The 26,588-nt window shown below is 40.0% G+C and overlaps 1 protein-coding gene across 1 annotated transcript; it reads right to left on the bottom strand.

Annotated features, from left to right (window-relative positions):
• Positions 1 to 646: 646 nt before the first annotated feature.
• On the bottom strand, positions 647 to 25,523 carry FAS (Fas cell surface death receptor). The gene is made up of 9 exons (XM_023509612.1): positions 25,426 to 25,523; positions 13,051 to 13,204; positions 9,130 to 9,267; positions 7,828 to 7,945; positions 5,406 to 5,467; positions 5,185 to 5,250; positions 3,620 to 3,681; positions 2,725 to 2,749; positions 647 to 2,069 (listed from the first exon to the last, which is right to left on the bottom strand). The coding sequence occupies exons 1-9, from the start codon at positions 25,453 to 25,455 to the stop codon at positions 1,750 to 1,752; spliced, it is 975 nt and encodes a 324-aa protein (XP_023365380.1). The 5' UTR covers positions 25,456 to 25,523; the 3' UTR covers positions 647 to 1,749.
• Positions 25,524 to 26,588: the final 1,065 nt, after the last annotated feature.

Below are 26,588 nucleotides of genomic sequence, written 5' to 3'. Positions count from 1 at the left end.
TTAACTCTCTTAAGTGTTATACATAGCGCTCTTGTGCTATGTATTAGTTATAAATTTAAACCCAGAAGCCCTACTCCTTAAGGTCTATATTTTCTTATCTACATTCCAGTGTCTGAAATATAATCCTGTCTAACAAATAATCATGTGCAGTTGGAAGAGGTCTTCCTGGGAGCAGGTAATGAATACCCCAATTACCTGATTTGATTAATTCACATTCTCCACCTCTATCAAAATGTCACAGATAGCCTAGAAATTTATACCACTATTATAACAATTAAAAATAAAAGAAATTTTAAAAGGAAGTACCTTCTAAGAGACCAAAGAAAACATCCCGGATTCATAAGTAAGTGACAGTTAGCAGTAGGTAGAGCAAAGAAAAAGAAACACAGAGCGTGATCCTCCACCAAAAAAGAGAACCAGAAATGCCAAAAAACAACAGTTTAATTAAATGTTTTTATCTGTAGTTTATATTTCCAAATATAAGGTAAAAAAATTTCTTCTATTAATGGAAACGCTTCCGCGGTTCTAAGTATCTACTTCAGTTTATAACTATCTTCAGTTTGCACCTTGCATATAAATATAAATAGTATTTATTAAAATTCACAGTAATATGACATTTCAGAAATGCTTAAATGTAAGAGTAACAAAATAGCAGTATTTAGCATTAAGGAAATAACAAGAGCAATTCCTAAAACCTACGGGTGAGTTTCCCTTTGCTATGTACACGCTGACATTTGTAGCAAAAAAGAACACACCGGCGTTACCGGATATTTTGCGCGGCGGGCGGGGGGCGGGGGGGATCCACCTTATCACCTTTGGTGGTAAATATGGGTTCATGACATGCCACAGAGCTACCTTCTATAAAGGCAGTTAATGTCTCCAAACCAGACTAGAATTTCTAAGGGAAGTCTTATTTTTAGCAGAACACTATCTCTTTGGTGATACTTTCAGGTCTGGGGGTATATCAGGCTATCTAAAGGAACATCAAGGAGAAAATGAGCACAGAGGTGGCGGGGCTCTAGTAATAACTCTCCTACTTGAAATGCTTTGGGTACCTGGAAAAGAAGTAGATTATTTTGATTCAGTAAAATGACAAATATAAAATATTCAAGCATCAGAACTCATTCTCTGTTTTCTACGTGAATTGAAACAGTGCACAATAAAATACAGGTAATCTGTGCACAGACCTTTGAGGTAGAATGTTATTAAATTCTGCATTAAAATATATATGCTTTCCCTGAATAAGCACCACTCAGATTTGTGAACAAAGCTTCGAAATGTGGTCAAAACTCTAGACTTGTGGAGGTAACTTGGAGGAAAAATCACCTGTCGAGTGACTGTGACATTTCAACAAAAGGGCGTGGCTTCTATTGATTCATGGAATGAGGTCAGCCTCTGGATAGACATTTGTACGAACACATACTAATTATATTCATATCAACCTAATCATCTGTTACATATTAGAGGGTGAGCCTAATCTTTTGTTCTTTGCATACATTCCTATTGGGGACTTAACGTGCCATTGCATTTACTTTTGACCATGTCTATTTCCCAACTAGTTTTTAAGCATTCTCAAAAGCAGAATCATGAGATACTGAAATCTATAAATACACTAAGTCTGAAAATCTAACACATGAAAAAAGAAAACACATCCAATGAAAAACCAAGCAATATGTACAGCCTTCCCCCATCACAGCTTTTTCAAATTCTCATTGCACATATTCAGAACTGAGTTAGTTGTTCTTCAGTCTAGACCAAGCTTTCAGTTTCATTTTCTGAGTTTGAATTTTTATGGTCCGCCAAGACTATATGCTGAATTTTCTCTGCAAGAGCATAAAGATTGGCTTTTTTGAGACCTTTGATCAACACAGCATATGCATTTTTCTTCCCATGAAGTTGATACCAATGACGAAACAGTTGCAATTTCTGTTCAGCCGTATCTTGGAGATAGTCATTCTTGATCTCATCTATTTTGGCTTCATTGACACCATTCTTCCGAACAAAGACCTTAACTTGAGTTAGTGTCATTTGTTCAGCAATAGTAGGGATATAAGTATTCAAGTCAACATCTGAAAAACAGAAAATAGTCAGAAAAGTCATTTTCATAAATGAACTTTCCATGACTAAAAACCATGTTTATTTTTGCTTTTGTAGTACTTAACAAACAGGACTAAAGATCTACAGAGTTGCTTGGGGGGAAAATGGCAATGAAAAAGTCTTGACTTCCAATTTCAACTCCTGCTACGTCCCAAGTGACTATCTGTATAACCTGTATATTATATACACAACATCTCTGAATCTTCTTTTCTCATTTATACAATAAGAGGATTGGGAAACATTTCCTCCAATATGCCTATGGATCTGATGATCAATGACCCACAGGCACAAAAGGATAGGGCTCACCAATAATGACTGAGTCTATAGTTTGGTTTAACTTGTAGGTCAACGTAGGCAGTACTGTAATGTGTCTAACTGGTTATGAAAGAAAATTTGTTAAGACTCAGAATATAGCATCCTTTTGTTACTTAATGTATTTTAACTATGTATTAGTTATAAATTTAAACAAACTTCCTTACAAACCCTTCATGGTAAGCAGGAAGAACTGCAAGCTCAAAGAACAGCAAGATCTCAAAATATGTCACTTAACTAGACAATTTTATTCTAAAATTGGCCTGTTATGCCAAAGGGAGCTATTGTTATAAAATAAAATGATAAAGGCTTTACCAGATAAATTCATCGGCACTTCTTCCTGAGGAGAAAAAAAAATGGAGGTGAGAAGAGACATAGATAAAAATGTAATTGGAATATTCTAAATGTAATCTCCTCATTCTTCCTTAATTCTGAAGGAAATAGAAACAGTTGCTTAATGTGTAAAATTACAAAACTGGACTAAGAGATTAAGAAGGATCCTTCACCATTCAGTTTTGATTCTGAAAGGTTCCAGTCTTGCCAGAAACTAAGCAATGTTGTGCTATGTTCTTTACCAAGTCAAAGAACTTAAGAATTCATGGAATGGGCTGAGATTATTTTTCATATAGACTCATTAAAATAAAAAATAAAGATAATCATTCTAAAATGTTCTTACACTGTAACTATTCTTATTTTAGACACCAGAGAATGGTTCAAATTGAATTTTTTTCTTTTGGTACTATATTGATTTAAAGACCCATAACTCCCATTGAGTCCTGGCCTCAAATGAGAAAATCATACAATGACACAGAACTGGCTACTCTTCCCAGTCATTTGCTATTTGAAATGCCTGATCCCATGTTAGGAAAAGATATGCAAGAAATAAAGGCAAGGGGTAGGTGGAAAGAAGTGAGCTATGCCTTGATAGTGGACTTGAAGATAATCTCTTTGCCCACTGATCCCACACTCTGGTAAAGGACGTCTCTCTCTGTAGGGATAACACCAACATGGAACGTGGAACTTGGCCACGTCCTTTTCACAACTCACACTCAGGACACTCTCAGGGCACCCTATCACCCTATCTTAACTGAGTTGTGATGCCCTTTAACCCATGCATGACCTAAATGCTTGTTTAAAAGAAAGTAACTGATAGAAAACTGAATTACTAATTTCTCTACTTTTTCAAGAAAGCTGATGCATGTTTCAATACCTCTGCCGTTGTAGATTCAGGGTGGCCATTTTCTCTTTTCCTGAACTTTCTATATATTAGTCCTGAAAGATCAAAAAAGGTTTAATCAGACTTAGGTCTTAGCCTTGTAGGATGCAAGGAAGAACATCTTCTCACACTAAGAGAGGTTTAAGAAGGAAAAAGAGGGGAACTTAAAGGGGACAAACAGCACGGAAGGCAGTGCTGTGCCCATTTTGGGTCTCTTACTCCCCACCCCTGAGCCACCTGCTCTAGAGACAGGTCAGATCTTCAGTGAATCGTCTAATTACCATGTACTGGCCTAGTGTGAAGAAGGCTTCTGACTTATGGTGAGGGCCACCACTGCTCCTCTCCAGCAAGGAGGTGGGTAGCAGGGCTACAGCAGACCACAGAAGCCACAGAAAATGAAAGTCAGCATCAATTAGCCACAAGCGGCATTGAATGCCTAGAAATTCCAGTACACGCACTCACACATAACTCAAATATACATGCTCAATGGGTGTATGCCTTGAACTTGGTGAGATATGGAAGAAAGGAATCCATATGTGTCTGAGGACAATTGTAGTGATTAAATATCAAGAATGCATTTGTAGCTAAATAACCTCTAAAGGCAAGGCAACCTCTTTATCATCAGCTGAACTGAAAAAAGAATGAATTGTTCCAAGACAAAAAAATATTAGACACTTCTAAGTTAATTGAAAGTTGATGCAACTCTGTACTTTATAAATGATTTAAAAGGTTTTTCCTAGATTAATCATGATTTTGCTCAACTTTGGCTTATCTGCTGACTTCATTAATTTACCCTGCATGGGCGGATGGACATGGTGGCTCATGCCTGTAATTCCAGGACTCTAGGAGGCCAAGGTGGGTGGGTTGCTTGAGCTCGGGAGTTCGAGACCAGCCTGAGCAAGAATGAGACCCCTGTCTCTAAAAAAATAGCTGGGCATTGTGGTGGGCACCTCTTACTCCCAGCTACTCAGGAGGCTGAGGCAGGAGGGTCTCTTGAGCTCAAGAGTTTGAGTCGCTGTGAGCTATGATGCCACAGCACTCTACCCAGGGCAACAAAGTAAGACTGTCTCCAAAAAAAAAAAAAAAAGTTACCCTTGTGTAAAATATGCCACTGTATGATTGTAAATTAAGAAGGAGAATTAAAACATGAAGTTTGATTAAGGAAGGAGAAGTACAGAGAAGAACAAGTTTATCGCCTATTCCTTGCAATGCCTTTCCTGGGAATGCCTTTGCTTTTGTATTCTCTTTTTGCACGGGGACAGCTCAATGATTATGCAAGGATTACTTCTCATATTTGGCCATCTCTGCTGCTGCAGAGAACCCTTGCTCATATGACAGATTAGAATCCCACTCAGTGCCTCCAAACTGTTATCCAGAAACAGTAGCTGAGGGATAATACCATCCAATCTTATCAACTCTCGACAGTGTGTTCAGTGGCAGGAAAACAACAGTACAACAGATCTACCTACCTGGCAGTTTTGTCATGGGTGGGACATGGAAGGGAATCTTTGTGAGCAACTACTTCCCACGTTATTTTAATCTACAGTTTGAGTACTTACCACAAACAGCTAGTAGAACAAGTAGAACCGGGATCAGAATTAGCCACCAAAAGTGCAAACTGGATGCTACAAATTGGAAGATAGGACATTTCATATGAAAATGAGCATTTTTTAAGAGTAAAAATAGAAAACTCTCAAACAATGAAAGCGATTGGCTTTTCTTCATATTTTGCCATTGGGATGGGAGAAAGGGTAATATGGCCATAAGAAGAAATAACTACCATTCTTTTTGCATTTGGTGTTGCTGGTTTGAGTACAATCCTCAATAATTCCATGCTCACACCTAGAAAAAAATACAGGTGAAATTCAGAAAATCTGGTCAAATAATTTCTATATCATATTCCATAACACATCATAAATTAGGGGCCCTGTTATCTATCCTTGCATCTCTGGGAAACATGATCCCTTAAATCTTTCTAGATTAGCATCTAAAGCTGGTCTAAATGGATAAAATAACTTGGATAAAAAATACCTTAAAGAGTAACTCTATATTTTAAGATGTCAAGAATGTTCAAGGAAAGTAATCAAATACTGATATATAAGAGAGAGGATAAAACAGACACAAAAATCAACCTAAAAGTGGCCATAAATGGAACACTTGTACACTAGGACTTAAACTAGTCCTCAATAACAATTTCAAAAAATTCCCATAGAAAATAAAATGGGCAGACAATAACCGTCACTTAGGAAAGCTCCTCAGCTGGCCCTTACAAGTTGCCACTTTTAACATCAAGTGGTAACTTAAAAGGTTCCCATGGGATTTTCCTCTGACAGCCAAACACTGACAGACAATCTGCCTCTGCCCATCACGTAGCTGGGTGAGCTTGAGAAATCAGTTAACCATTACGAGTTTGTTATCTTATCAATAACAAGGACATAAAATGATCTACTTCAGGTGGTTACCACGAGAAGAAAATTAAATCAAGAAGTACTTAGAACTACTACTGATAATAACAATAGTTCTTATTAACAGTACTTCTAGCCAGGTGCAGAGGCTCGCACCTGGACTCCCAGCACTCTGGGAGGCCGAGATGGGCAGATTGCTTGAGCTCAGGAGTTCAAGACCAGCCTGTGCAAGAGTGAGAGCAAGCGTGAGACCGCATCTCTATAAAAACAAACAAAAAACTAGCTGGGTGTTGTGGTGGGTGTAGTCCCAGCTACTGGGAAGGCTGAGGCAAGAGGATCTCTTGAGCTCAGGAGTTTGATGTTGCTGTGAGCTATGAGGATGCCATGGCACTCAACCCAGGGCACAGAGTGAGACTCTGTCCAAAAACAAACAAACAAACAAACCACAAAACCCAGTAGTTCTAAAGACGACCATTTAGAAAGGCTACAGCAGGTGCACATAAAATGTTTCTAGCAAAGAAAACTAAAGTCTTCTTCAGTCTATTAGATGAACTCCTAAAAGCGTCCCAAGATGAACTACAAGTTAGGAGCGGCAAAACAATAGTAATCCTAAACCTTTACATTTATATAGAAGAATATCTTACAAAGTAAAAGAAGCCACCTTTATAACACATATTACCCAACCTGACGTTCACCGAAAGAGGCAGAGAGAACAAGCGGGTATTATCTGCCTCCTGTGAGCCAGGAAACTGAAGCTCAGAGAGGCTAAGTGATATGCTCAACCTCCCTCAGTTAATCAGCAGAAAAGTGAGATGGGCAATCAGGTTTCCTAACTTTGGGTCGAAACAAAGTCTTCAGCATAAATGGCAATCCCTGACTCCTTCTCAGTCTTGTCTACACTCCAGGTACCCTGCTCTCCTGCGCTTAAACTAACTTTTTGCAGCCTCTGCCTAAGATGTGTTTTCCATGGATTTGTACCTGGTAATGCTCTTTCTTTTCTTCCTTCAAGACTCAAGCCACATGTCTTATCTTCACCCCTGAGTTTTCAGGCAGAGTGGAAACGCTTTCCAGTATAACTTTGAACACCCTGAACACAAGTCTCTTCTGATGAGTCACATGGTGTTGACACACAGTAAGCCCTGCTTTTCTTGACAGTCCTCTAGACTGATACCTTGATGCCAGGAATATGTTTGTAGATTGCATTAACAATCACTCATGTCATTAGCTCAAGCAGCCAGACAGCGTCTTGTGCATGGGAAGTATTCAATAAATGTTTGGTGTTCAACCAAATTTAATTAAGCAAATGGTCACTAGCTGACTGGAGGCAAAGCAAGACTCGAGTGGTAATTCTTGACTCTCAGTCAGTGTTGCTTCCCCCAGAAGACAGTATCTCTCACAGTATACTCAGTGGGTTTTTAATATGTATATATTAAAATATATATATTTTATTGTTGGGGATTCATTGAGGGTACAAAGAGCCAGGTTACATTGATTGCATTTGTTAGGTAAAGTCCCTCTTATAATTGTGTCTCACCCCCAAAAGGTGTGTCACACACTGTGACCTCCTACCCCTCCCTCCTTCCCTCTCTTGGCCCTCCCCTTGCCCCACCCCCCACCATGTACTAGGTCATTCATTGTCCTCATATCAGAATTGAGTACATAGGATTCTTGTTTCTCCATTCTTGTGATGCTTTACTAAGAATAATGTGTTCCACTTCCATCCATGTAAAGTCTCCATCTTTTTTAATGGCCAAATAGTATACCCAGTGTTTTAGTCAGAGAAAAACTAAAACTTACTTGGTGCAAGGGTCACAGTGTTCACAAAATTCTTCTGTAGAAGAATTACAGAAAAAGTCTGATTTACATCTGCACTTGGTATTCCGGGTCCGACTGCAGTTCCTTTCCACTTCTAAGCCTAGAAAGCCAGTTTGAAAACTCTTAATTACAGCAGCTAGTTATAAACGAGCTGTGAAACAATGGGCAGGAGCTACATGGATTTTTGCAATCCACCACTTACAGGAGCGGTCACACCATCACACCTTTAGTAATACAGCTGTGTTTGAAGGCAAAACAGGGGACCCCAGGTTGAAACTGCCAACAACCATTTAGCAGATTTTAAGTGGACAGAGCAATCTGGCAACTGAGATAAACCCCACCCTTGTTTAGATGGCTTCCCTGGACCTTGAGCCTAGAGCCTTAACTATCAAAATGTGGCCTGTGGACCAGTGGTACTGGCTTCACCTGGGAGCTTATTGGAAAGGCAGAAGGTAGGCTCTCACCTATACTTATTCAATCAGACCAGTGCCAAGAGATTACTCAAGAGATTCTAATTTAACTGCCCTGAGGCAGGAACTATTGGCTTTTTTGCATAGCTTTTAGGCAACTCTGACGCATAGTCAAGGTTGAGAAACATTGCTTTGGAACCTGAATAGAAGCAAGAAAAGCTTTCCGTCTACCAAACAAAACTAGAAGTACATCTGTTATACAATAAAACTTCTGTAAGGTGACCACCCAAGGGGCTGTAACAAATTGGTCAACCTATAGAGGTGGTCAACATAAGGAAGTAGGCCTGCTGTACTGTGTGGTCTGGTCTATGAAAATTTAGATCAATTTAAGGAGGTGGCCAATGTAGAGAGGAGGTCTATTCTGGGCCCTCAGAATAGATTGATATATCCATAAAAATTCAAGTTAGAACATTCCAAATCTCCCAAGAAGAGGGAGCATCCCAGCCAACCCTGGGGTTTCTCTGTCCTTGTGTAGGCAAGGCTCTGAGCTCCTGCGGCCAGGAACAAGAGCCATCATACAAGTGTAAGTCAAGGCCATACAAAACATCATTTCCAGCCTTTTCATTGGAGCTGATGAAGCTTGTTCCCAGGGTTCAAATTTAGTCCTTCTCCTACATCTGTAAGAATTGTCTGGACTTGACTCATAAATGTCTAGGCCAGTGGTTAGTCAGCATCTGGGCCTGCTTGACCCTATTCAGCCTGGTCCTTCCCCTCATCAGAGCACCAGAGCAGCCCTCAGTTTCAAATTGTGTTATAAATGATTCAACATGGAGCATCCAGATTGGTCTTTTTTGATTGCTTTTTAGACTCTTACCATGTCCTTCATCACAGAGTCTACATCTTCTGCACTTAGAAGAATAATGATTCTTCTCCGTGTACTCCTTCCCTTCTTGGCATGGCACACACTCTGGTTCAGGCCCATCCTTTGTGCACTCGGTAGCTTTCCGTTCACCTGGCCAAGAAAGAAAGGGGCAAACATTTGAACAGGAGGTGACCAGGCAACAGTGTGGGAAGTATGGAGGGATGACAATCAAACCCTACTCAAATGAGGGGGTGGGAGATGTGTAGGGCAGGGCACTTCAGTTAATGATATATAAATACAGTCGGGGAGCAGATTATTATTAAAAATCATGCCAGGAGCCAGAAAGTCTGCCAAAGCAAACACCAAAAGAGTGACTGAAGGACTGTGCCTATAGAAATAGGATGATTAATAAAAGGAGCAGACAAAAAAAGGGAAGGCCAAAATGACCAAACGCACTGGAAGAAATGCTTTTACCAACTCACGTCTTTGGAGAAAGGGAAGAGGTTGGTAGGTGTATGTTCCCGGTGTGGATAGCGGTCACTGGCCACCCCGATTACCCAACTAATGCCCCCTGCTCTGACTGCTCATTTTACTTTCCAAAGTGCACAGATGCTGACAAGAAATTGTGTAGTTTAAGAAAAAGAACATTTGGAATTCTAAAGACCTTGATCAAATCTCAGTAGTTTCAAAATCTTTAACAAAGGGTTATTTTTTCCTAAGTGTAAATTCCATCCTGCACATGATGGAGAGCCTATGATCCTTCTCTCAAATTGCTGTCAGAACTGCACATGGCCTGCCTGGGGAGAATGGGCAGGTCCCTCTTCTCTTCCTCCTATTATTTTCCATTAAAAGTCACAGTAGGTTTTGAGGGGCAGGTGAGAACATATTTATAACAAAATTTATTATCAGGCTTGTTATTTTAATGCAAATAATTTTAAATAATATTTATGCTTGCCTTAATTTACTCTAAAAAGAAAATGAGTCACTGAATTGGTATTACTAAGCATTGTACAACAGATGCATTCCCTGGAAAAATTCACTTATTTAACAAGTGTTTATTAAATGCCTATTGTGTGCTAGGTACTCTCTAGGAGTTAGAGATTGTGCAATGCCTTGACCTTCAAAGACTTCACCTCCTCAGGCTAACCGTGGACAATGTACAAATAAATACATGTTGTCGAGTGGTGAAAACTAGATTGGGGGAAAAGATAGAGAAAAGACATGGAAAATATAAGGGAAGTGTATGAGAAAAACATTACTGGTGACTATATTAATGATATAACTAATTTTAAAAAACTGGACAAACTCTTATCTGCTTTACTCACATGTAGTGCAAAAAGAATTTATGCTGTGTTGCCAAGGTGAGTGACTTCCTTAATAACCTCATAGCATTCTTTTTGATAAAGCAAAATACAGTATCTCTCAAAGGTCACCTCTAAAGTTGCCATACAAAGGGAAAATGGGAAACTGTAGCTAAATGTATCTTTCTTTACCAAATATTCATTCCAAAAGTTTACAAAGAGGTGGCCAACATGTAGAGCTTTGTTCTTATTGGATACAGTGATGTGGCCCGAATAGTTAATCAAAACTATCAGTTCACAAAAGAAATCATTTAAAAATACTGTAAATTTTATATTTCAATTTATAAAATACAACTATATCATCATTTGCCTATCTTGTGATATAAAACCAAGTTATTAGAATCCTAGACTTTCCTACTTAAACGACATCCATAATACATTACCTATAATTTCCTGTTTTTTTTTTCTTTCTTCTCTCCTTCCTTCCTCCCTTTTTTCCTTTCCTCCTTCCCCCTTCCTTCTTCCCTTCTTGTTGGAGAGAAAACTTAAGCACATCAATAATCTGTATGAATGGCTTTAAAGATTTTTGCGTTTCTCCTATAGTTTGCACTCATTTTGCCCTCCCTTAATTTATCAACAATCTTTTAGCCGCTCACCTTTATCGAAATTCTCGAAAGCTTTCAACCTAGTTTTCATAGAAATAAAGTCTGTCTTTTCTCTGCATTTGTATTTCATTAATTTATACATAATATTGAATTAAGGTACATATTAATATCACGATACCAATGACCATAAACAGATTTGGAAGCAACTTGAATATTGATAAGCCTCAAATTCTACAAGAAGGAATTGAAGAGAGAAGAGTGGTTAACACGGCTGGATGCCATCCAGAATATTTAGAGGAAGCAAAGAGAATCATCCAGCCAGCAGATCAGTGGGCAGTCACTTAAGGAGATTTACATACTTGAGGACTACATTAGAAATTTATCAGAAAACATGACTTTAATTGATACATAATAGTATAACCTCTAAGTATTCCAAAATTTACTTAAGGAATCCTATGCTATTGGGTATCACAATGAAAGGCATTTTCTCATAAATCCATCACTATCTCATTACATATAAATATTTTTAGGTTTTTAACCCACATGTCTAAATTTTTTTCTTTAAAATTTCAAATTCCCATAATGGTCTATGAGAGTCCTTACCTCACAAGCAAATTCACCAGAGCTGAGATCACTTCTTAAATGAGAATAAAACCAATCAAAATCCAAACAGCAATGGACAGAAATCCTTGACAGCTTGATGCGCAAAGCATATTAACCTTTATTTTAATTTTCATTTTAGGTTTTAGAATTACAAATGAAGATTTCAACTCATAGGCCAAATTCATAGCATTGAGTAAGTTATAATAAAGCCAGGAAGCCATTCTTTATTCCAATGAAAAAGAGCAAAATGCAAGTGGGTTTAAGTATAAAAAGGCTGAGTTAAAAGGAAGATTTTTCTCCATAAAGGTTATTAAAGGGGGACTGGTAGAATCTTTTCAAAAATAGGATCCACACCCTTTTGCAGCCTGAGGGCTGGAAGCCTGGGAGACCAACCATGAAACCGACTGTGGTGTTTTCGGCTTCTGTTGGTCTATACCATGAAGCTGTGTGGCTCTTTTCCTTTACCTTCCTGTCTTATGCCACATTGCATCTGGTTGAGATCTATATCAACTCTGTTCCAATTTGAAAAAAAAGTCTGCAAAACTGCATTTTGCTTAGCTTCTAACCTGCTGGTGTTTGAAAGATTTCCGATCCGAAATTTGTTTGCAATGCAAAGTACTGATTTTTAAAAAATTGTTGGTTTCTGTCCGTTGCTCTTCTGGTTCACCTAGTTATTCAGCTGAAAAAATGCAAAACATTTTGCAGGCTTCAGTGCTAGGAAAAATAAGTTTCTTAGAGACCTTCTGATTAAAGGGAAGTGCTGAGACATATCCTGTAAGACTGCAGTTGCTTTCAGAGTTCTATAATTTTGATAGGATTTTGATAGGTCCGAATCGCCTTTGACATGATAAGCTTTAATACCTTTAATTGAGCCTTTTCTTGCTCTTGAAAAAAATGGATTGTGTGTGTCATTTGTAAATTATACTTGTATATAACCACAACAAACAAGTGTGACAAAAATGAATAAAACTGGTCTTAGAAAAATATTGTATAGTTATTTTTCTCCCGGTTATGCTATATAATGCAGTAGAAACAAAAGTTGTAAAACTTATTGTATTCATTATTATTATTTGTTCTTTTGAGACAGAGTCTCATTTTGTCACCCCCGGTAGAGTGCCACGGCATCAGACCTCACACCAATCTCAAACTCTTGGGTTCAAGCAACTCTCTTGCCTCAGCCTCTTAAGTAGCTGAGACTATAGGCGTCTGCCACTACACCTGGCTAATTTTAGAGACAGGGGTCTCACTCTCTCTTGGGCTGGTCTTGAACCCATGAGCTCAGGCAATCCACCCACTTTGGCCTCCCAGAGTACTAGGATTTCAGAGCCACCTTGCTTGGCCCCTTATTATTGTATTCATTATTACTATCTACCCCTCTTCAATCTGATTTTCATTCTAATCTTTGAATGTTTTGTATAAAATACCAGGAGGACAGGTCTGGCTGCAGAATTGGGTCCTGGGATGCAGGCCTTCCAAGTCCTGAGCATCACTGGTCCTCCATTCCAGTTTTCCAGCGTTGATTTCAGTTACTCGTGCATTAACACTTTTGGACGTTAATCCAGCAATAGAGGTAAGTATCTGTCAAAGAAAAGCACGAAGAGAATTTTACTGATTTCTCAACTGAGCAATGTGGTAAGCAGGCGGAACCCACCCCCAATGGTGGTATCTGTGCTGTGCAGGCAAAGCCAGTGTGGGGCTTGCTGACTTATCTCCAAGAAAGGAGCAGATCACCTAGATGGCAGTTCAGACTTCACTTGCCACAGTGTCATGGATAGTAGAATCCTGGGCTCTGCTCAGACATGAGTACTGGCTCCCACTTACTGCTCTGTGTTTGTGGGTAAAATCACTTCAATCCCTCAAATCTCATTTTCTTTATGTGTAAAGTAGATACAACCACTTCCTATAGGTTTGTTGTGATAATTAAATGGAACAATACAAGCTCTTAACACAGTGCCTGGCATATAATAAGTGTCTGATAAGAGGGACTATTAAAGTTCCAGTGAGGGGCAGCATCGTTCAATAAGAAAAATAAATTTCAAGACAACTGTGGGCTGAATCCCAGTTCTGCTACCCAAGATAAATATCCACTTGTGTGTGTGTGTGCATGTGTGTGTTCCCTATTGATACAGCATCCTCTCCTCCTTGGCATGCTAATTTCACCCAATATTTAGGAGACATTACTATGAGCAGGTCCACATTTCTTGGTATAAATGACCAAGTACCCAGGGAAGTAGCACAGAACATAAGAAATGATTGACCAATCATTAACCTACAATTAAGAGGGGCTAAGAGGGACTCAGACCTAGCACTTATGGCCTAAATCTGGGCTATGTTTCAGATTTGTAAAATAGTTTCCTAATTACTTTGATTCCATTTGGGCATGTAAACAACTTGATTGTTTTTGGACAATTGTTGGCAAGAAGACTGCGTGTTAATTATACATATAATGAACCTTCAAAACAAACGGATGTTGGGGGAAAAGGAGGTGTTTGGCAGGATTTCTCTGAGAACCAGAAGTCAGTCCCAAGCCCTCAAGTCTGGGAAAACTGTAGCAGGACCCCAAAAGCCAGGGCTCTGGCGGATAGAGAGGGTGGAATTTGCCAGCCCTGAAGCTCTGGGAAGAGCTGAATTTGCATGTCCCTCTCTCCAGTTTGGGCATTGAATTTCTGAGAATGGCCATGACCAAGAGTGCAGCTTCTCCCAGGGTGAGGATCTGGGATACACAAATATACAGAAAAATATTTAGGAACAAAAACTCATCCTACACTGGAATCTTTGTGTTTGATCTCCTTGAGCCTCGCAAAAATAGGGACACATGAGAGTTTGTCCCTTGAATGAGATGATGAGAAACTAAAACAACTAGATGTTCATTCCTCGTCCGCATCATCAGTGAAGAATCACTTTTTGTGACGTCCCAGGTTATGGAATAGAAGAAATGATGCAAGGATGAGCAGACCCAGTAGACGACCTCTGCCCTCACATACCCTAGTCTCCTAATTCCCCATGGATGTTCAGCCCCTGAGGGACGGTCAGGCCTGGGCATCCAAGGTGGCAGTTACAAATAGATTAATAACTCAGTGACTGAATTTAAAAAAGCCCTGGTAGAAACTGAGACTCCCTTCCCAGATTAATTAAAAAAGTCAGTGTGGCAAAATCGGCCCTATGAAATGAGCTAGGACTTAAAAAAGAAGTTAAAAAAAAAAAAACCACCAGAAAAACACCTTTTTTTTTTTTTCCTGTTCTTATTGTGGTTCAAAACAAACAGGAAAAGATTTTTAAAAAGCAGAAAAAAAAAAAAAAAAGAACATTGGGTGGGGAAAAGTGGGAGCCCTCTGCACGGGAAGAATGAGTAAACAGATGGCTAGAACAGCAGTGAGATCGCTCAGTACTGAGCACAGGTATCAAACTGCAAATTGTTTTGTTGTGACATGATGAGGCAGCAAGCTCTGCAGTAATCCTGGTGAAGAGGGTTTTACTTCTAATCAGAGCCCACAGGAAAATTTCTTCCATAGAAATTGTGCTCGGCTACTGCAGACAAAACCTGCCCTCTTGATGAGGGGGAATAATTATGGTCCAGATGATTTGACCTTAGCAGAAGAAAGTAGAAGGAAAAGGAATAAGAGAAAAAGACTTTCTTCAGAAAAAGAAATGGTTCAGCAGGATATTCCTTCTAACACATCAAAATTTAATAGAAATAATGTTTATTTCCACTTGTCAAGACTATGAGTGACTTTTTTGTCTTCATTTTGCTTAACTCATCTTTTTTACAATGCACATAAGTTCATTGGATAATAAAAAAGCTAGAAGGGAAAATCTTAGGGGTGTGGTAAGCTTAAAGATCTATAGTGATTTATCATCTGCTATATTCTTTTTCAATAAGATAAGAAAATCTGGATAATAATGATGAATCTAGAATAGCAACCCACCTAGCATTTGAAAGGTGGAAAACATTTTAAATATTTGGATTATTAGCATTTAATCATTCGTATAAATTTGGGGAGTTTTTTGCCCTTGTTGGCAGTCTTACATTTTTAGTAAATCAAACATCATAAAGATTAACTTATATTTGACCGGAGATATTCCCTTAAGCTAGTAGAATCAAGGCTATTTTATTTTCCTTTCTTCAACTGAGACTAAGTATATCCTCACGCATAAGAGCAATGTTATCTGATAATGAAGAAAAATCTGTTTCATTTTTGAAGTAAAACGATTGGAAAAAAAGATGTATCATGCCAAAGGGAACATTTTACTTTGTGAAGTTGAAAGTTCGGTCGTACAAGTTACCAAAAACCGATAACTATGGTTTGCATTAAGTTCAGGCTCTGCTGAAATCTTAATTTCTTTTTCTTTTTCTTTTTTTGAGATAGAGTCTCACTATGTTGCCCTTGGTAGAGTGCCATAGCATCACAGTTCACAGCAATCTCAAACTCTTGGGCTTAAGCGAGTCTCTTGCCTCAGCCTCCTAAGTAGTTGGGACTACAGGCGCCCGCCACGCCTGGCTATTTTTTGTTGCAGTTGTCATTGTTTAGCCAGGTTTGAACCCACCATCCTCGGTGTATGTGGCTGTCACTATAACCACTGTGCTACGGGCACTGAGCCTGATTTATTTTTCTTAAATAATACTTACCACATAAGTATATTTTGGCTTGGCACCCGTAGCACAGTGGTTATGGTGTTGGCCACATGCACAGACGCCGGAGGGTTCGAACCTGGCCCAGACCTGCTAAAACAACAATGATAACTGCAACAAAAATAGCCAGACATTGTAGCAGGTGCCTGTAGTCCCAACTACTTGGGAGGCTGAGGCAAGACAATTGCGTAAGCCCAAGAGTTTGAGGTTGCTGCGAGCTATGATGCCACAGCACTCTACGGAGGGCGACATAGTGAGATGCTGGCTCAAAAAAAATAAAAGTATATTTTATTAACCAGTCCCTGAAGATTCCTATGTCCAAAATACAATGCTTGGGTTGCTAGCTGCCAATGAAACAATAAGATAAACAAAAAGTATCTCATAATTTAGGATTTTATTGTGTAGTTATGGAATTATGAATAAACAGATACACAGGGGCTGTCTGGAAAGTATTCAGCCATTGGTACTATTATTTTTCGTATTACATGGCTGGATAATTTTCTAGACAGCCCTTATATTTCTCAGAATCCTGTCTATTTTTATACCGCTAGAGAGGATATGGGCTGATTTTCTTGTGTGGCTTATAAACTGGAACAAAATATGATAATGCAATGTTGTTTAGGCACCCATCGAGGTACTTTAGTAAGAAAAAGACACTTGTACATATAAGTTTGGGGAAGTTTGTCTTAAATTATCAGGAATATTATATTATACTTGAACCGGGTGTGTCTAAAAGTACTTATTATAAAAGTACAATATTAGCCTTAAATGCAAGTTTGATAAAATAAAAGTTTAAAAGTCATTAAGAAATGCCTGTTAAAAGAATTATTTGAAAATGAGATATCTCAAATTGAATATGGACATTTTAACCGCTGGCTCTGAATTTCAAATAGCCCGATGAACATAGGTACATTCTGGGATTCTAGAGAAAAGAGTGTCCCCTCCCACTCACCACAGAGATCTTTCAGAATTCAGCTAAGACATTAACAGGAGGCACAGAAGCACTTGGGAAAATGGCAAAAGCAGACAGGGGCGGGGATGGTATCGAGTTGACACCAGTGTTGACACCAGCTAAGCCGCCAGCTAATTCCTAAGATTCTTAACACTTAAAATGAAAGTTAGTGTTTCCTTGTATTTATATTCTTAGAGCAGGACTTTATACTGACCCAAATCCCTTATCTGATAGAGGCAGCTATGCTTCCAGCTAGTGAAGGGACTGGCCCACGGCCATGCATCTAGTGCAGAAGATTCAGGACTGTCAAGGGTCAAATTGTGTCCTCTCCCAGCCCCCAGTCCATATGGTGCTGTCCTAACCCCCAGTACCTCAGAATGTGACTATATTTGGAAACAGGATCTTACAGAAGATTACGTTAGAAATGAAGTCAGTAGGAGGATGAGTCCCAATTCAGTCTGACTGTTAACCTTTTAAGAAGAGGAAATTTAGATGCACACACAAAGGAAGATGCTATGAGGCACAAGAGAAGAAGGAAGCCTACAAGCTGAGAAGGAAGGCCTGGAACGGACCCTTCGCTTGCTGGCACCTCAATCCCAGACTTATAGCCTCCAGAAATGGGAGAAAATAAATGCCTGTCATTTAAACCACCCAATCAGCAGCTCTAAGAATTTAATATAAGGCCCATAGCCAAAGGTGACCAGATTTTAACATTGGTGAAGTGGGACAGCATTGACAGGGTGGGGTGGGTCCCCACCCCCAAAAAAATTTGGTCTATATGGAGCAACAAAAATTTTCATAGAATGCAAAAATAGTATTGTAATATATATTTTTTAAATTTCAACCTAAGTGTAATTTACAAATATAATACACTAAAAAATTATGTATAGTATTATTTTATTCTTTGGCATGTTTCTCATTTGAGTGAATTTGTTTAGTAGATTGCTGTCATTGTTTAAAAGGTCATGAAATTTTTCACAAGAATTTGTTAAATTATATTTCACACATAAAATGGCTTTCAAAGTCTCAACACTTAATTGTGATTTTTCTGATGTCCACACTTTATTTACCGTAGAAAAAACGCGTTCTCAACAATGATTTGTTATTATTAAAGTTTAACATTATCAAATTAACAAAAATAATATAAAACTCATGTCCTGGCGAAATAGCCACATGGCAGCCTGAAACTATATATTCCCTTCCTGTTCTCCTGCTGTTCCCTAGCTTGTTGTGCATTCTTTCCAAAAATTGGGACTTTTTTAAAACGCTGTGGGACGCAGGACAAATTGTGAAAAATCAGGACTGTCCCACCAAAAGCGGGACGTCTGGTCACCTTACCATAGCCTCTTGATTCCCTCAGCTTCTTGGTTTAAGAGATATCAGTGGTATCTACGAATGTGGGAGTTTCCCACAGGAGTTTCCCGCAGGAGTTTCCCATTTCTGAATGATCACTGAACTAAACAGATATGAAATTTCCCATGGTCTTTAGACCTGAAATCTTCAGGTACCCATACAAGCTGGAATTACTTCTTCCCAGACTCATGGGGCCTGCTAGGCTGGGTACATCCTCTATTGCTGAGGAAAAGATGTAGCAAGTGATGAAGTTCCAGTCACTAATTCTCCTTGCTCCTTTAATGCCCAGTTATTTATCAACCCTTGAAGAAAAAGAAATTCTAGAAAAAAATAATAATTCATCATCTCCAATAAGATAATGCATCTCTAATAGATTTGTGTAAAAAAAAAAGAGTAATGTTATTTTATACTATGACCTGATCAACAACACGAAATAAAAATAAAATAAAATTTTTTACATGAGAAGAGATAAGGGAAGATTCCTTTCATTTTTTTATTAATGTGTAAATAAAAATACATAAGCTCATATTATCCCCAGGGTGTCTTCCTTGATTCTTAAGGCCAGTTTCTGGAATGTCCAGGAGAAAGGTATTAGGGACAGAAGTTATGATTGGTTAGATCCATGAATGATTAGCAATGGCAAAAATAAAATGAAGGTGTCTAGAAGTTTCTGTCTGGGTTTGGATTTTGAGTTTTGTGCTACAGTTAGACAAATAGTTCTCAAAGCCCTAACTGATATCACAACTGTGTAGTCAAACATTGGGAAAAAGGGTGCCTAGGCTCCAACATAAACCTAAGGAAGGAATCTGGAGCTCTGAGAACTGGGCCCTCCTCCTACTCATCTTTAACAAGTACTCCCGGTGAGGTGGATGTTGCCACAGGTGGAGAACTGGCTGAGAGGAAGCAAAATCTGCAGTTAGCAAGCTACTCCCTTTACATGTGAGAAGAAGAGAGTGTTACAGACTAACAGCACCCGTGTTCTGCACTTGCAAATAAGAATGTGATTTTTCAGGAAGAAATAGTGACCCTTCCAAAAATAAGGCTGAAAAGAAGTCATCTTTGGTGGAGGAAATGAGTAAATGTGAGGGCTGCGAAGCTTTTCACTAGAGCCCCAGAGCCCTTAAATACCCAAAGGGGCCACATAGGCACCACGGAAGGCAAACAGACAACAGAAACAACAGAAAATAAAGGCAGGGACAGGCTTGTCAACAGGACAGCCCTGCCCGGATCTAGAAAGCAGCCATCACTGAGCTCCATGGAACAAGGGCCACAGGGGCTGTGAGCCTAAACTTTCTATTTTTCAAGTAAAATCAAAATCCCTCAACATTTAAACGGTAGCAACTAATATGAAAAATAAATAAATGCCTATCTGCCTTACATGCTTTTTTTGTCAACACCAGATTCTTCTCTCGTATTCATTTTTAATTTCACAAATAAAAATTGTGTATATTTATGATGCTATGGTGTACAACATTATGTTTGGAAATATATTCGTGTTTTGGAATGGCGACTTTGAGCTACTAACATCATATACCTTTTGTTTGTGTCTGTGGTGAAGGCAGTTAAAATCTGCTCTCTTAGCCATGTCCGGGTATACAGCACATTAGTAACACAGCCGTGATGCTGTACGATAGATCTCATGAGCTTACTATACCCCTGTCTAAAAAATTTTATATCCTTTGACCAACATCTCCCCAAATTCTTCCCATTCTTTCCCCTGCCTGCTGCCAACCACTGATCTATTTACTTCCCTGAGTACATAACTTCTTAAAATTCCACATACAAGTGAGATCACCTGGTAGTCCGTCTTCCTCTAAGTAGAGGCCAAATTTTAAAAATCAGCCCTAAATCTTTACAGACATTTGTGTGAAAAAAAGTTTATTAGGACCAATGATCTTTCTGTGAGGACTGCTAAAAACCAAAGCCTTCACCCACATACCATATACTGAGTTCGTTTTCTCTTTCTCTTTTGCAAGGTCTCTGCCTCAGAGATTAAAAATATCAACCTTTCTTACACCATAAGTGTTGTGGCCTCGGAGGATCCAGACTGAATGAATACATGGTGCCCCGTGACTTGACTGCAGGACAGCCTGTAATTAATGAATCCAAGGGCAAATTTATTCTAATTTTACACGTTTTCCAAGTTCATAGCTTAATACAATCCACACTAGGCTTGCTCACCTTGCTGGGCTGAGTACACTGGAATTTGTAGTCCAATTTACAAGGTTACACGGCTGGCCTTGCTCTGAAGGCATAATCTCATCCTAAATTCACTATCATCTCCACTTCGTGAAACTCAAGCTGTTCGACCTTAATAACTGTGATGGGTGTTTCTATGTGCCCATAGATGAGGGTGACTGGGCTGCCTACAGTTCATTTCAAATCAAGAACGCAATTGTGAACAAAGGGGAGAACAAGCCTATTTCTTCTGGGAAGGCAACGTTACCAAACCTACAACGATCACTTTTTTCCTCACTTGCACTTTACTCTTCACGCTATCACTTCCAGGAAACAGAGGTAGGCAAGGAGACAGAATGTTTTCTTCCTATTTGAGACTGAAGTGGAGATACTTCATTGGTGTTAGAAGTTCAATTATATAAAAGCAGTATTTTTTGTTTCAAAAGCAAGAGTTTTCCAGAAAATGAAAAAGTCTAATTAGGTGGTTTATTTAATGTTATTTTCCCACTTTTATGGATATATATATATATACACACCATAGGAAAAAAGATATAAAACTATACACCGAGGAAGTTACAATGATTCTATAAATAATTCTTCAGTAATAACAAAAAGTCACGGATATACACACATACAGAATATATTCCAGTACAATTAAGGAATGTTTTCTTTATAACAATAAAAAGATAAGTAATAAATACAACAAATAACAATGATAGTGATCTCAGCTCACTTAATATCCTCTGTGTAATGCATCTGATAAAAATTATGTAAAAACAGAAAAAGACTTGTGTACATGCAAAGAAACAAAAAGCAAAGTATAAATAGCACAAATGAAATATGCAATTACGTGTATATGTAGGACTAGGAGACTATAAGTAAAATCAAAATTGCTTATATTAGGGTGGGGAGATAAAGAAGGAATTTCCTTTCTCAATGTTTGCTTTTTGTTTCACATCATGTGGCCAATTTTTCGATATTTACTTATTTAAAAAGAAGAAAGGGATAGATTGACTGTCCTAAATTTGGTTTCAAGTTGCTTTTAATCAATTTCAAGTCTTAAATTATGTTCCTTCATTATTGTTCATTGTAAGTGAGTTGTCTTTCTGTAGTACTCATTGCAAAACATGTGCTCATTAAGGGACTTTTGGCACCCAGGATAATTCACCAAAAGCACTCAACTTACCAGGGGTTTTCAAGGGGGGGATTTCCTTATTCAGGTTTCAGGCCATCTCTTAGAAAACAGTTATTCACTCCAACTGGCAGTTATCCCATAGTGATCTGGCTTCTCTAAAGCATTCTAATAGCCTTCAGAGAGATTCTGTTCAAATTCTGACACTATCACTGTAAGATTATTTGGAAGTAAATCACTTGTCCCGTGTCCCAAAGAGCTTCCTCGGAGAGGACATGTGAATCCCAGTTCCTCTTTGCCTCTGTTTCATCGTTTTCTCCCTCTAAACTCAGTGCAAGAAATAAAACTTTTTCCAAATGAAATTCTAGTTTGCTGCTAAGGATAACATACAGCACAGATGTTAGAGAAATTTCATTTGTCTAACTACAGCCAGGAGCCAGGATCCTGATGGTCTCCATACATCAATTTAATTCTTGTTTCTCAATCTTGCCATCATTTGTAAATTTGTGCTTTTCTATCCTGGTCCTTAATGTTTTAATTTATATTTCATAATTTTATTGTACTCACAAGACTTTTCGAGTCCTTTGTGATTAAAGTACAGCCCATTCAAAATCAAAGAGAAATAGCCCATTTGATATTTCTTGGGTTGCTTTAAGAAAACTTATTTAATTATAAATTAAATAATTATTCTTTATTTTCCTCCTAAAACTATTCCGTATGGTTACTGGTAAATGCGCTGTTTTATTTTCCAAATACCTTCTCCTTTCCTTTGACCATAATTTTAAGATAATTGTTCTAAGACATGTAAAAGATAGGAAACTGGCTGCCTAGTGATTGCCTGGCCAATGTGCTGAAAACCTATAAGGTTTCACGCATCATTTAAAAATATATATATACCCACAGTCATTTCTCTAACAAATTTGGAAGTAAGTTTGACTCTTTATCTGTCTCCTTCAGAAATTTGTGAATATTTTGGGATTTCAAACTTACTTGTTGTAGGCACTGTGGAAAAAATACCCAGAAATAGGGGAAGAAAACCTAACTCCAAGAGGATAGAGAAGAAAAAAGAAGCAAAAAGATGAAGATGGGTATATTTGCTGACTGTAGGTAGCATCAGCGACAGAGCACTAGGAAAAAAAGAGAGAGAAAGCAGAAAAAAAAAAAAAAAAACAGGAAAAAAGCACCTCTCACCATACACCTCCAGACCATAAATATAATTAAACAATTTTCTTCTGTGTTCCAACTAATTAGCATTTCACTTCCTCCATTTTATTAATTTTATTCTATTATTTACTTACTTGAGACAGTCTCACATTGTCTCCCTCAGTAGAATACCATGGCATCACGGCTCACAGCAACCTCAGACTCTTGGACTTAAGAGATTCTCTTGCCTCAGCCTCCCAAATATCTGGGACCGCAGGCCCAGGCCACAACACCAGGCTATTTTTAGAGATGGGGTTTGACTCTGGCTCAGGCTATCCACTGGCCTTGGCCTCCCAGAGTGCTGGGATTACAGGCTTGAGCCATTGCTCCCAGCCTATTTATTTTATTTCTTGCTACTAGTAAGGTAGCATTACTTAGGGTGAGGGCACGGAAAGCAAGCATTTTCTGGAGAGACACACAAGGTACCACAACAGTGTGAAAACTACAAGAGCAAAGGGCATGATGTTATGCTACTCCGTCACAAAGCAGGGTTCCATGTAACGAAATTTGAAGGATCATATTAGAGGAGAAAAAATGGAAGATATACTACAAAGTGTAAACAATGAATATATAGATGATAGAGTCACATCTGAGTTTTGAAATTTAACTCATTTGTATTCATAAATTTTACTTAATAAACCTTAATTTCCTAGGCCGCATATCATATATAAATATAATAAATTATACTTAATTTATAATATTATAGATATTATAATAACATGTATATATAAACAAATGTGTGTGTGTGCGCCTACGTGTACATTCAGAAATGCAGCTTCCTTGGTGCTTTAATATACATCAGCCTCTGGTAAAGATGCTATTGTGCAAAAGGGAAGCATAGCTCCAGGCTTTCACAATTCTATTTCCTTTGCTATCCAAGAACAAAAGGAGATTTTCAAAAGCAACCAACACTGTAACAGTGCAGTGGTTAATAACAAGGGGAAAAGGGGTGTGGTCAGAGGTTCGTGTAAACTGTCTCTCGATTTTTTAAAATTTTGAATATTAACTTCTCTCAATGGATGTTTCTGAAGGAGCCCAAATACTGCACCTTTTTTTTTTTAGTTATAAAATGGTCCCAGACATGACTGCCTTTTAATTTTGCTCTTGGCGTAATCTAAAAATCAGACGCACTCAGCAAACGGACTGAGCTTTGGAATTAAATCTGAGTTCAATCCCACAGACTGGCTGTGTCATCTCAGTTTTATTACTTAAGCTCTCTGAGCCCCGTTTCGCCATCTGTAAAATGGAGATGAGGACATCTTCCTCACTACAGGGGCTGCTGTGAGAAAAGACTGAGATCATATTTGCAAACGCTCCTATCTGTGTGTCTGGTACTCTGCTGGGACCCAATGAAATAAAAATCCATGGACTGTCAGAGGCTTCAGCACTCCAAGGAGCCTCTGGGATCCTAGTCCCTTCGATGAGCCCTCACCAAGCTGGCGTTTGAGCCAGGGACTCTGCAGAAGAGGCTGCTCAAGTTTTTAGGCCACACTCAGGCGCCAGATTCGCTGGCTGTGAGGACGGTTAACCACCTACCGGAGCAGGGAGGCCAAGCAGAAAGTACCGTGGGAGGGCAAACTAAGAAAGGGTGAAGAGAAAGAGAAGGGCTGGAAAGCAAAACAAAATTTAACCACTGAGGCAGTGACTTACGGTCTTAAGGAGAAAAATTCCCGGAAGAGAAACAAGTTTCTTTTTCTGTGTTGTAATCAGAAGGTAAACAAGCCTCCGGAGACGCATTCAGCGTCAAGATAACTTTTTAAAGAAAGAAACGGTGCCTTCCGAAGCCTTAGGTTTAACCACTACCGCATCGAGAAGTGTCAGAAAGGAGCCCCGCGCGCTCCGCAGATGCTCCCACCGCCCCGGCCCCCGGCGCGCACACGCCCACCCAGCCGCACCTACGCGGATCAGTGGGCTGGGCATGTAAGGACTTGTCCAGAAGATCCCCTCCTTCAGCCGGGATCCCCTCCAGCGACCAAAGCCTCCCAGGCTCCAGCCCTACCCCCTGTCCACGCCCCTCCACCCGCTCCCACCACTTCCCAACTTCGCTCATTCACCGGAGCGCGGGAGCTGCCCAGTCTGTCCCGCGGGGTCATTTCGTATCAATACCCAAGAAGAGCGAGTCCCCAGCTTCCGGGGCACCCAGGCCGGAGGGAAGTCGTCCTAGGAGGTCCGGAGAGCCAGTCTGCCCAATGCCGGCTCACGGCTGGCGGGCGGTGTCCGATGCCCACGCGTTCCTGCCCTAGCTGCCGCCGCAGCCCCAGAGCGCACCCCGCGCCCGCCCCGCATCGCGGAGCGAGGAGAAACCCCCACCCGGGCAGGAGAGGGCTCACTAGGAGCAGGAGGGGACTCACCAGCGGCAGGAGGACCCAGATCCTCGGCATGGCTGGGGAGGTGAAAGGGCCTCTCCAACTCCAAGCTGAGCCGGTCACCCGCTAGCAGAAGTGACAGCTCCGCCCGGCCCCTGCTGGAGCTCCTGCTGGCCGAAGGGTGTGTTCCCGGCCAGGGCCCGCCCCCGGCGCTCCCGCAAAGTTGCTTTCAAACCGCTTCCCTTCCTCCTCAGAAGCGTCTTTGCACACCTGTGGGCCGCTTTTCCGCGAGACCAGAGACGACCTAACGAAAAGCCCCCGAGGTCGGGAGGAGGAGGAGGAAGCCTTGCTGGGGAACGCCCGGGTTGAAGAGGGCTCCATTGATTCAGCAACTTAGCTCGCGCCGCCAGGGGGGTGGGGAGGCAGGGTGGGGGCAGAGTCAGGGTTTGTTGCACAAACGGGCATTCCCCGTGCTGGGGCATTTCCGCGGTCTGCTGGCGGGATCAGCTCAGGTGAGGACTGGGGAGCTGGCCCGCCGCCCTTTCCAAAAGTTTCTGCAGTGGTTCAACCTGGAAAGGGGGAGGGGCTTGGACAGAGCCTGGAGTTCTGAGCTGGAGTCCCGCCAGGGCGCAGGAACCTTAGCTCACCGCTGGAGACCGAGGAAGACCCGGGCTTTGACTCAGCGCCCCATATTGTGGCTGCAAACTGAGAGGTTCACGGGAGTCCCTGAATAGTGTACGAAGTGACGCTTGTCATACTAAAAGGTACAGCTATTGTGCCAAGGGACTTTGTAAAGGCCCCTTAGGTTTTCTCAAGAAGAGAACAAAGTTAACTACTTATGACAAATTACTTCCTCTCCTTTGTTACTCATTATTTCCTGACCAGTTTTTTTTTTTAATTCTTATAATTGTTTAGTTCTCTGGTTAACACGGTTCAAATTCAGTATATATTTCTTTAAATAGTTTTGCATGCATTTTGCAGGAGGTAACTTTGTATGATGACATGGTTCATGAGTATGCCTTTGGCCTCCTCATCAACTGCTACCCAGACCTTGCTCTGCCTCCCCAGTTAGAATCATCCCTTTAAGAACACATTTCTCTCCCTCCCTTTGCCTTTGGGCTTTCTCTTAGAGACATTTTCTTCCAGAGGCCTTTCCAGGGCTCCAAATGCAGGTTAGGTTACCCTGCTGAGTGCTTTCAGTCAGCCTG

The sequence above is a fragment of the Otolemur garnettii genome, unplaced genomic scaffold, assembly GCF_000181295.1.
Source record: "Otolemur garnettii isolate 467f Iridium unplaced genomic scaffold, OtoGar3 scaffold00008, whole genome shotgun sequence".
Classification (NCBI taxonomy): Eukaryota; Metazoa; Chordata; class Mammalia; order Primates; family Galagidae; genus Otolemur; species Otolemur garnettii.
This window is presented reverse-complemented; position numbering and strand designations above follow the sequence as displayed.

Excerpts from the sequence above, each read along its gene's own strand:
- FAS (XM_023509612.1), bottom strand. The coding sequence starts at position 25,455 with ATGCCGAGGATCTGGGTCCTCCTGCCGCTG. Across the intron at positions 7,946-9,129 it reads ACTCTGTGATGAAGGACATG|GCTTAGAAGTGGAAAGGAAC; the intron begins GTAAGAGTCTAA and ends CTGGCTTTCTAG. Across the intron at positions 5,251-5,405 it reads CACCAAATGCAAAAAGAATG|CATCCAGTTTGCACTTTTGG; the intron begins GTAGTTATTTCT and ends TCCAATTTGTAG.